Source organism: Clarias gariepinus, chromosome 3 (genome assembly GCF_024256425.1).
Source record: "Clarias gariepinus isolate MV-2021 ecotype Netherlands chromosome 3, CGAR_prim_01v2, whole genome shotgun sequence".
Classification (NCBI taxonomy): domain Eukaryota; kingdom Metazoa; phylum Chordata; class Actinopteri; order Siluriformes; family Clariidae; genus Clarias; species Clarias gariepinus.
In genome coordinates, this window is record NC_071102.1 from 8,753,305 (window position 1) to 8,765,000 (window position 11,696).

Below are 11,696 nucleotides of genomic sequence, written 5' to 3' on the forward strand. Positions count from 1 at the left end.
TCTGCAATGAGTTGGGCAGCTGTGGTTTTATGTTTTTTGTTTTATGTTATACAATCTGGGTAAGCACCCGGACATCCTTTCAGACAGCTTCCCCTTACGTCCACAGTTACTCCTGTTGGACAAGGGCTGTCCCTCCTGTTGGTATGCTAACATTACCCTGGATACCGTGGCTCTTGATACATCACAAAGACTTGCTGTCACAGATGCACCAGATTAATTAATTTGTCCTTTTTTAAACTCTGATACGTCACACAATGTTGTGTGCATTGCAATATTTTAAGCAAAACTGTGCTATTATTCTGCTAATTAAACCTTCACACACTGCTCTTACTGGTGAAATGTGCAATCAATGAAGATTGGTCACCAGGCTGGTCAAATTTAGCTACAGTATAACACCTCCAACACTTAATTGGCCAGTGTGTCAGATTCATTGTCCAACCCCAGTATATACACACACAGTAGACTACATAGTTGGGAAAAATTTAATTTCCTCATTCAGATCAGAGGTTAAAAGTGTGTGAAAGCGTAGAACAGAGAAGAGTTGGTAACCGAGAAACAAACATACTTGTTTCCGTTGATGTTCTGGTGAAACCGTGGTGTGTAGCTCTCCTCTTGTTCCTCACTGTCCGCTTCCTCATCTGCAGGGAAACCATACTGGGGCTCAAAATACGGGTTATCATACTCTCGCTTCTTACTTGTCGGGTCGGTAGGCGTCGGCTCTGGGCTGGATTGAGTGAACGGTGGAAGGCATAGTCCAGGGTTTTGTAGAGCTGCACTTGCTGATGCTTCGATCTCAACAGGTTCCACTGGTTCCTGTTCACAAAAAAGTATAACTGGTTCCTTAAATGGATTTTAACTTATGGTATGCTTATAATAATTCCAAAAAAAGCTATTTACAATATACTGTACTGCAAAGTTATAATAGTATAGGTAGTCCCCTACTTATGAACGAGTTCTGTTGTGTAAGCACGTTCCTAAGTCCAATTTGTTCTAAAGTCTGACAAAGTAAGTCTTGATGAAAAACATAACCGCGCCTAAGGAAATCGATCTCTTAATAAAATGGAAGTGTTGTCTCTGCGCCTTTAAATCGTGACGGGAATCCCGAACATTTTGGCTCTGAGCTATTTTCCACTGTATTGGACTGAGAACTCAGTTTTGTTGAGGATTTTCCCAAATTATAATTACTGAACATCAGGACAGGCGTTACAGGACAGTCATTTTCTATCATCATGCTCTCGGACTGATTCATTTAAACCCATGAGGCCGACTCATTTCTCCCACATCCCCACACACACACACACAATATACCAGACTTTGGACATTATACTGTATATATTACCTTAAACACAAAAAATATTGCATATAATTGTAAATATTGGTATCTGGTGCACTGCAGTGTCTATTTTTTGTACATGCTACTTCCATGATTGAACCGAAAGTAGAACCATGGACCGTTCGTGTCTGTGGAAATTCGTTACTCAAATGTTTGTACATTACCAAAAGTAATGCCAAAAAAAATTTTTTTTTCCCATTGACTTTTTCCATATAGAAGTTTCAAATTAAACATCTGGTTGAGCTCTTGAAGCCACTTTAAAAATCCTCTTTGTCGCAGTTGATGGTTTCCCACTGTGTAGTTTGTCTTCAATGCTGGTTTCTCCTTCTTTAACCATCTTCATCCATCTGTGCACATTGCTTTCGTCAATTGTGTCATCTTCGTAAACATGCTGTAGCACAGTGGGAGGCCATCAACTGCAACAAAGGGGATTTTAAAAGAGGATTCGAGGATCGGGATTCAATGATGGCACAAATGCATCGCTTGTGATGACGACTGTGTTATAGTACTTGTGCAGTATAAACAAACAATGTCCTTAAAAATTAAATAAATAAAATAAAAATGTTTATGCCCACTTTTGCATTACTTTTGGTACAGCCCTATATATAAATAATGCTTTCATGTTTTTGTCATTGTCTTCTCCTCCTGCTTCGTCTCTCAGCTCAGTGTGATTGTTTTTGCTTTGTTTCTGATTTTTTTTGCTCTTGTTTTGTTATTACTGATTCAGTCTCTAATCGCTTTTACCTAGACATCATTTCCCCTAATTACTTTGTGCATTTAAACTGCATCTCCTTTTCGCTTTCTTAATATCACTTAATATTCGCTTTCTTAATAATCACATAAAAGCATTAAAATTCTTTCTTTCCTTATTTTCCTGATTACGGGTTATCACTCTTTGTACTTGGCTGTGATCTGTTCCAGAAAATGGATGACGGAAATTACAAAATAGACCCATAATAAAAGAGTTCTTGAATTGCACAGACCCTGCCTCTATCTCTCATTCGTTAAACTTCCCCATGTTGGATTACAGAATAGATAACCAACAATTCCATTTAAGCATTAGTAAATCCCCATTTACACTGCATGATGATTCAATAGGACATATCTGATGCGCGTCGTCTGCTGAAGCTATTGGACCAGTATAAAGCGTTGCATGTCTGATCACTAATATAGGGCTGCCATATAAAGCAGACCAGATAAATTTTTTTTTTATTAAAAACACTAAGGATGCCATTAATATACTCCCTCTGCTTGCACTGGCATGCTACCAAGCATTTCACTAATAAAGCTTTTAATGTTGCCATGACAATACTGAAAACAGCAACGCGGTTCAATAACAGATAACAGTACTGACATGATTTACTCCCTGGATGATGGTGCTGGGGCTGGAGCTGGCTGTGGTGCTGGAGCTTGAGCGGTGTGGCTGGCCATCCGTGGCTTCAGTAGAACCCTCGAGCTCAGACCCACGCTCCTCACCGTCATCCTTATACTCATGGAACTCATGGATTTCTACTTCACTGGCATCCTCAAGTGCTGCATGGGTCAGGGGATCGACATCTGTGAGAAACCAAAGAAAATGCATAGCTTTTTAATTAGAAGAAATCGGAAGATAAAAGTGAGAATAAAAAAAACGTCTGGGAGAAGGAAGCATAACTAACTTGGGGTGTCACCCTGGATGTCCCCTTTGATCATTTCGTTTACAAAATCTCCCAGAGACGAGTAAGAAGAGCTGGAATCATCGTATGCCTCACTGTCACTTCCACTGAAACACACACAGAAATATACAACATGTCCTTTAGAAACCATTCAACTACTAGAAAGAAACAAACAAAAAAAATCTTTGCATTAAGTTTAAGCGACAGTCGACAGTTTAAATTAGATGGTACAACATCTTAGTTTATGGAACATTTGCCAACTGCCAACTTTTAACAAATTTCCAACATAGAAAAAAATTTCTGTATATGCAGGATTTAATAATACCTTGTCATTGGAATAGACGAGTACCAACAATCAGAATAAATGCTTGAAACAACATTACTTAATCAAGACTAAATTACTAACTGCAGTAAAAATAGAGAATGTGTTTATTGCCAAGCTTTCAGAGTAATGTATCTTTCTCAAAGACTTTCTAAAGTGCCTCATCAGCTTATCAGTCCTTTAAAACCACCCAGTAGATGAAGAGCCTCATCAGCTCATCGATCCTTTAAAACCAACCCGTGTATGAGCCACACACAAGTCTATTTATCCAAACAGATTATCAGCCATTTATTTTTCCCCTAATGAGTCTATAAGCGTGTTTCCTACCTGTCGTCTGTAGGGTCCGACTCGTTGCCATCATCCTCCAGCGGTCCACTTATAGCCTCTGCAAGCTGCGAGTTTCCATCATAAACACGATAAAACACAGGCTGCAACTGATGAGCATACCACTTGGGCTTATCGCCTATCAGGGAGGGGTCATACACATCTGAAACACACACATGGATTATATTTGTATCACGTAACCTTAAAAAACAAAACAAAACAAAAGTCCACTCGACATTCCGTGTCCTTACTGTTGTGAATCCTTTGGAAGGCCAAGTTTGTGGGGTTTAGGGCCCACTCTCCATAATATTCCACAGCCTGTGTGTGTGAGAGCTTATCGGCAAAGCTGGTGCGCCGTGGCCGTGAAGCCAGGAAAGACGTGGCTTGAAAGGCGACCACGGGTCTTGGGAAGAGTCTCAGGGTACGAGTGTGCATCTGAAATCCCTGCAGTACGTTTGGAGAGTTGAAGAATCTCACCATCGCCACCCTGAAAAATTTAAATAGTAATAAATAATAAATAAATTTAAATAGATTTGACCATATTTTACAGTTTTATTGACAAAAATGTAATTCTATTAAGTGATTATTATTTATGGACCTTGTCGCCACGTCCACGGAGTCAACATCATTTCCATAAATAAGAGGGTTAAACTCGGTTGAGGAGGGGGAGGACTTGTCACGGCCTGGGGGCAGAAGAGGCAGATCTTGACCCTCCTGGAACTTCTCCAGGTTTAGAATAGGCTGAGTGTTGAGACTCATACTGGCCAAAGCCTGTGGAGCAACGGATTAGGGTGTGTAGAGAGAGAGAAAGATTGAGAGAGAGAGAGAGAGAGAGAGAGACTACATAAGAAAGTGTTGAGAATAAACAAAAAAATATATATGTCTGAGCTCAAAAGCTCTAAGGACAAAAGGGCAAGGGCTTGTTAGCATTCTCACTGCAGGCAATATTTCATACTCAGTACTTCACAAACAAAATTAGGATGTTTATGAAATCGAGGAGGTTACAAAAAAGTACTCGCTGTGTTTTGAACACAATTTTGTTCAGCTTGTTGGCTCAAAATGTCATCTAATCATCAAGGTTATTATCTTAACCCTGATCTAATTGCCTGGAATGAGCTGCAGATTTAGTGGGTTAAAATTGTTAGAGAAAGAGTGGGTTGATCACACTGAGCTAAAAGCACTCTGAGGATACTGATATTGGACGGTCGGCATCTCACTGAAACAGCTGGCATTTCAGCACCTTTACGCACTATTGACAGTCAGGCCGGCTGCAGCGACAAGTCACACACCAAATCCATTTCCAATCTGTTCATTTACGGTGATAAACGCTGAATGAAACATGAGTGCTGTGGGATCCAGACATGCTAAAGCCAAACTCTGTGAGTAGCAGATGATCGCATTATTGTGTGATGGGCAAAATTTTTTACAATTGTGCACAAGTAAGACAAAAAAATAAAATTAAACACAGAATGCAGACAGCTGTGCGCATCCGTGTGAGATACATAGGCAGCGCATGTATGCAGGAAGAGGAACGATTCCATGCAGGTAGGAAGCATGGCACGTTCCAGAAGCAGAGATTTAGGAACCTTTGTGTCAGAGGCGAAGATCTGCTTTTGGGTGATCACAGTCAACCTAACCAGACACTGGAACACAAGACCAAACAAACAGAGGGAGCGTCACATGATTACCGACCCCAGCCAAGTGCTGGTATGGATCGGCAGGGCATGTGACTGTCTTGGAGACTAAACGCATGAGAACAAAGAGAGTGGGTGATCAAGTACAAACAGAGAGACTGTGGGGGAAAAAAAGAGACAAAAAGAACTTTTATACAAGAGAAGGATAAAAAAAAAAAAAAAAACACAAGGAGGTTAAAAACATTATGAGAAAAACACAGAAGCTTTGCATCACATACAGACAGACAGGACAGCCAGTTAATAAAAAGACCATCTAGTTATCAAAGGGATAACTCCGCTAAAGGTCTAAACTGATGAATGTGTAGAGATGAAGGGACAGCTGAGGAAACAAATTAGTGTTTGTAGGAAACAAATTAGAGCAAGATTGCATGTTGTGTATAGATAGACTTATTACTTAACATGCAATCTAAAACATTTTCTTAATTATATCACAGCAATACATTTTTCTCTCTGTTTTTTTTTTTTTTTTATTTACATAAAAAGACAGTTCTTAGAGTTGTTGACAATGATAAACACACACATTTAACAAAAAGGAAAATATCAAAGGAGTTATAACTCCTGGTTATACTGTACTGGTGTTTACTGTATTGGGTCTGATTCAGGTTGTATCAGTGATGGCAGAACCATGATTAAGGATTTATACAATTGTTTTGGGTTGTATTTGCAGAATGAGATAATGTAATTAAGCTAGTTCTGGTTAATTGGTTAGGATGATTGTACGGATCATCAAAAAGCAACAAGGTGTTAAACAATTTGCAAGATCAGATGAAGCAGAATTGTTCGAGCAATTGTCTGAATCAGACCTGGGTTCTGGATTATGATCTGATCTAAATTCTTCAAGTGTTCTGCTTTAGGGATTGGACGTTAGTTACAACACTTAAGCAAAGGCACTCAGAAAACTGTATTACCTTCAAAAGCTAGAACAAAAAAAGGGAAGGGGGAAAAATAAGCATTCATTAAACTACACAACAACAACAAAAAAAAAAACAGGAAACATAACTTCATCATGATATGGAACACAGGATTTAGGCTGTTTTCACACCTACTACTGTATATATTTATAATTTAGAGTTTGATTTCTGTTACACCACATATGTACTAGTCATTTCACACTTAAGTGATTTGCACATGTGTGTGTGTATGGATTAATCTGGATCTTGATGGGATGACATTTCTTAATGATAACTGTATTACACATGAATGTCACACAAGTAATATTTGTTATGAAAGGAACAAATGTCATAGTCATTTAAACGCAAGTTGGAGCTGTATCAATTGCACCAGTAGTTTAGGGTCAAAAAACAATTTTAGATCAAATAAGCTCAAAGAATTTATGAAATCAATCAAAACCGACCATGTTGGCCATGTCAATTATTTAGTTTTATTTAAATTTTATTATATTTTTTTCAATTTATATTTTAAACTTTTTGAATACTTTTCCTAGTGTGATGTCCACTCTGCGACATGAAAGCAACATGGAGAAGTACCATATCATTAAAAAAAATCCCAGCTTCAATAGTTGAGTGTATTTACAGTACCGGGCAGTGAACTTTGATTGTGGAAAATAAATAAATGCAAAATAAATAAAAATGTTTTTCTTTTCATTTGCCTTAAAAATTGTTGGTGATCCCCAAACAAAATAGGTGTGAAAGCACCTTAATCAAAACAGCAAGTGCTACTGCTTAATACTAATGAAAAGTAATAAATCATAAGAAACTATGCCTTAACATTAGTCACATCGTATAGGTATCAATCTATTTAATTTGCGCACTTATTCTACCTGCTTTAGGTGTTTCTTCAACTCTGTGGCTTCTGGTTCAGGCAAAGGTGGAAGTATTTCAGCATTGTTGGGAACAATGACCTGTGAACGTCCAACAAAACACTGATAATATATAATGTGCTTAGGATGAGTCAGCAGTTTTGCGACCATATTGTCAGACAGACTGACTGACTTATCCGATACAGATTACCGACCTTGCTGCAGTCCAGATCCACCAGCCAAACATCATCAGGCATCTTAAAGTCTGATTTATACAGGAAGAAGCTGGCAGGCACACCGATGATATATGGAGTGGGAGCTAGCAGGAGCTGGAGAGCAGAAGACATAAGGGAAGAAAGAGGGGATATAAAAAGCAGGGAGATTAGAGACTAGCTGCTCTTATACACACTGCATGTACCGTTCTGGTGGGTTTGTTTTAACAATTTATTTATTTATTTTTATTCATGTTGCGGTACCTGTTCAGCTGAAGCCATACATGTCGGCAGAAGAGGAATGACGGGGAACATGTACTCCAGAGGGTAGATCATGGCCACAAAAGCCATCACACTCATGGAAAGAGCGTTGTAATCCCGAGACTGAAGTACCACCTGGAATGAGCACGGAGGATAAGAGAATAAGATATTTTGTTTACACAACATATTCCACACCACAAACTATCCCTCAGGAATGTGATTGAACAGATTGAAGTAAAATGCAATGCAATGGGAAATTTTAATTGTTTTTGATTTCTAAATAAGAAATCCCTTCTTATTGCTTTTTACAGACACGATTAAGTGCCAAAAAAGAAATGAATGAAGGTTGTGCATTTTAGTGTGGAATGTCTTCTGCATATCACTAATGAAAAATCATACAATTTAGGTATTGTATTTCACGCATTTTTACCAATGTTTTACTTTTTCCATTTTAAATGCAATTACAGAGTGAAATGTAATGCCCTGGGTCACTGATCACTTAGATAAATCAGATTAAATTCTGACTTAAGTTTAGCAATAAATTCTTAAACAGCAATCCCTAGCGGTGCAAGAGAAATGCAGTCAAGTCTTTGCTTTTCAGTGTAAAATGATTTTATGCGTATCGCCAATAAAAAGCCATGACGTTTGTGTATTGTGTTTCAGGATATTTGATTGGTGTGATTGCTTTTTGCAAAAACCTGAATATGAAAAAGAGCCTGGGAATGTATGTAAGAGGGTAGGTCAAGAATCGTCTGCACTCCGGTTATATTAAAACTAAAGCTGGCTGCACTGTGTTATTAACACTTTAATTAAGTGATTAGTTTTTTGTGGTGTACCTGATGCCGTTATTCTTTTATTGAAGACAACTCATGGAAGAGCAGAGAAAGAAAGCGCTTGGCTAACAAAATCTGCAAACAAAATTTGGAACGATACTCAAAGGAAGATGAAAATTTCTTAAAGAGAATCAGTACTGGTGATGAGACATGGATTTATCACTACGAGTCCGAGAGTATGGAACGGAAACATCCTCAATTGTGGCCAAAGGGAAAAAAAAAAAAGTTAACCATTAATTGATGGTTACAGTTTTCTAAGATTTTCAAAGGCCGGTTTTGGAAAAACGTCTGATTAAATGCAGGGAATTGCTATCCAAAGGCTATCCTGCGTAAGACAATGCACGTCTGCACACTTCTGCCTAAAAACTTGGTTTTGAAGAGTTAAAGCATCCTCTCTATAGTTCTGATCTCGATCCATCTGACTTTCACCTGTACGTTCTCCTGAAAAAAGCTCTACAAGGACGAAGATTCAGGTAGCGGTGCACACAGCGTCATTCTTTATTAAGGTGAACACGCAATCTTGTTAAAAGATGGACAAAGTATATTGAACAGCAAGAAAATTATTTTGAAAAATGATGTGTCCTATCTAAAAAACTAATCTACAGTGAATAAATTCTACAGCCAGAGTGCGGATAATTTTTTACTCACCCTCGTGCATTATGCTAATGAACTTGCTTGTAGGCATCTTCCTACCTTGTGTTCAAGCAGGATGCAGCTAAGCACCTGCAGGCAGGCGTCTACACCCAGTAGCTCCAATGGAAGGTGCAGCGGGAAGTCAACGAGACAGAATCGTGACGAGTCGGGCAAAGCGAAAGTGAGTGCTGGCTGCAGCTCTGGAGGCAGCACTTCGACGTCGACACGCCGCACTCCAGCTACAGGGACCGGCGAGCGCAGCAGCCTGTAGACCCATGATTCCATTTCCCGGAGGTCATGGAGCAACTGAGTACCTTTCTCCTTCTCCTCCACTGAAAGGGCACCAGCCAACACTCGCCACATGGTATCCCTGGAGGATAAACACACACAAACACACACTATATATATACACATATATACTGTACATATAAACACACACATACATATATATATATATATATATATATATATATATATATACACACATACATATATATATATATATATATATATATATATATATATACATACATACACATATATATACAGTGGTGTGAAAAACTATTTGCCCCCTTCCTGATTTCTTATTCTTTTGCATGTTTGTCACACTTAAATGTTTCTGCTCATCAAAAACCGTCAACTATTAGTCAAAGATAACATAATTGAACACAAAATGCAGTTTTTAAATGAAGGTTTACATTATTAAGGGAGAAAAAAAACTCCAAATCTACATGGCCCTGTGTGAAAAAGTAATTGCCCCCCTTGTTAAAAAATAACTTAACTGTGGTTTATCACGTCTGAGTTCAATTTCTGTTATCACCCCCAGGCCTGTTTACTGCCACAACTGTTTCAATCAAGAAATCACTTAAATAGGAGCTACCTGACACAGAGAAGTGGACCAAAAGCACCTCAAAAGCTAGACATCATGCCAAAATCCAAAGAAATTCAGGAACAAATGAGAACAAAAATAATTGAGATCGATCAGTCTGGTAAAGGTTATAAAGCCATTTCTAAAGCTTTGGGACTCCAGCGAACGACAGTGAGAGCCATTATCCACGAATGGCAAAAACATGGAACAGTGGTGAACCTTCCCAGGAGTGGCCGGCCAACCAAAATTACCCCAAGAGCGCAGAGACAACTCATCCGAGAGGCCACAAAAGACCCCAGGACAACATCTAAAGAACTGCAGGCCTCACTTGCCTCAATTAAGGTCAGTGTTCATGACTCCACCATAAGAAAGAGACTGGGCAAAAACGGCCTGCATGGCAGATTTCCAAGGCGCAAACCACTTAAGCAAAAAGAACATTAAGGCTCGTCTCAATTTTGCTAAAAAACATCTCAATGATTGCCAAGACTTTTGGGAAAATACCTTGTGGACCGACGAGACAAAAGTTGAACTTTTTGGAAGGTGCGTGTCCCGTTACATCTGGCGTAAAAGTAACACAGCATTTCAGAAAAAGAACATCATGCCAACAGTAAAATATGGTGGTGGTAGTGTGATGGTCTGGGGTTGTTTTGCTGCTTCAGGACCTGGAAGACTTGCTGTGATAGATGGAACCATGAAATCTACTGTCTACCAAAAAATCCTGAAGGAGAATGTCCAGCCATCTGTTCGTCAACTCAAGCTGAAGCGATCTTGGGTGCTGCAGCAGGACAATGACCCAAAACACACCAGCAAATCCACCTCTGAATGGCTTAAGAAAAACAAAATGAAGACTTTGGAGTGGCCCAGTCAAAGTCCTGACCTGAATCCTATTGAGATGTTGTGGCATGACCTTAAAAAGGCGGTTCATGCTAGAAAACCCTCAAATAAAGCTGAATTACAACAATTCTGCAAAGATGAGTGGGCCAAAATTCCTCCAGAGCGCTGTAAAAGACTAGTTGCAAGTTATTGCAAACGCTTGATTGCAGTTATTGCTGCTAAGGGTGGCCCAACCAGTTATTAGGTTCAGGGGGCAATTACTTTTTCACACAGGGCCATGTAGGTTTGGATTTTTTTTCTCCCTAAATAATAAAAACCATCATTTAAAAACTGCATTTTGTGTTCAATTATGTTATCTTCGACTAATAGTTAAATGTGTTTGATGATCAGAAACATTTTGTGTGACAAACATGCAAAAGAATAAGAAATCAGGAAGGGGGCAAATAGTTTTTCACACCACTGTATATATACATACATACACACATATATGTGTATGTATGTATGTATATATATATATATATATATATATATATATATATACACACACATACATACATACACACACATGCACATATACACATATACACATATATATATATATATATATATATATATATATATATATATATATATATATATACACATTTTATATACACAGAATGTACATGGATCTACACAATAGGCCTTATCTACCAGTAAATGTGTTATTTTATGGTGGTACATGTAAGTAAGGGAGTTGGGACAAAAAAATTGGGGGTTTTTATTTTCATGGTAATATCAACAATTGGTGGAAAAATCAGCAAAATCTGTGATCATGTGGTGGAACCCTCTGGTTGATTTGAGATGGAATCACCCATAAATCAAAATCTAAGGTCACTGTACAAACATGGCATCTGCGATATATGAAATAAAATGGCCCTTCATCACAAAGACCCTCAGGCAAAATCCTAAAAGAATAATGGACAGAA

General features: G+C 38.5%; 1 protein-coding gene across 38 annotated transcripts in view; it reads right to left on the reverse strand.

Moving 5' to 3' along the window:
- The window catches only part of madd (MAP-kinase activating death domain), a 69,452-nt gene that overhangs the window by 26,554 nt on the left and 31,202 nt on the right, over positions 1-11,696 (reverse strand). For 20 of the 38 annotated variants that reach the window (XM_053492565.1, XM_053492563.1, XM_053492564.1 and 17 more), the window contains exons 5-15: positions 9,087-9,396; positions 7,564-7,695; positions 7,303-7,416; positions 7,109-7,189; positions 5,221-5,277; positions 4,233-4,405; positions 3,886-4,121; positions 3,638-3,797; positions 2,992-3,095; positions 2,688-2,890; positions 566-813 (exon numbers count right to left, since the gene is read on the reverse strand). In XM_053492565.1, coding sequence (XP_053348540.1) covers positions 566-813; positions 2,688-2,890; positions 2,992-3,095; positions 3,638-3,797; positions 3,886-4,121; positions 4,233-4,405; positions 5,221-5,277; positions 7,109-7,189; positions 7,303-7,416; positions 7,564-7,695; positions 9,087-9,396 — 1,818 coding nt within the window. The remainder of the gene's footprint in view (positions 1-565; positions 814-2,687; positions 2,891-2,991; positions 3,096-3,637; positions 3,798-3,885; positions 4,122-4,232; positions 4,406-5,220; positions 5,278-7,108; positions 7,190-7,302; positions 7,417-7,563; positions 7,696-9,086; positions 9,397-11,696) is intronic. The other 18 variants (XM_053492568.1, XM_053492566.1, XM_053492562.1 and 15 more) reach the window with 1 other exon arrangement.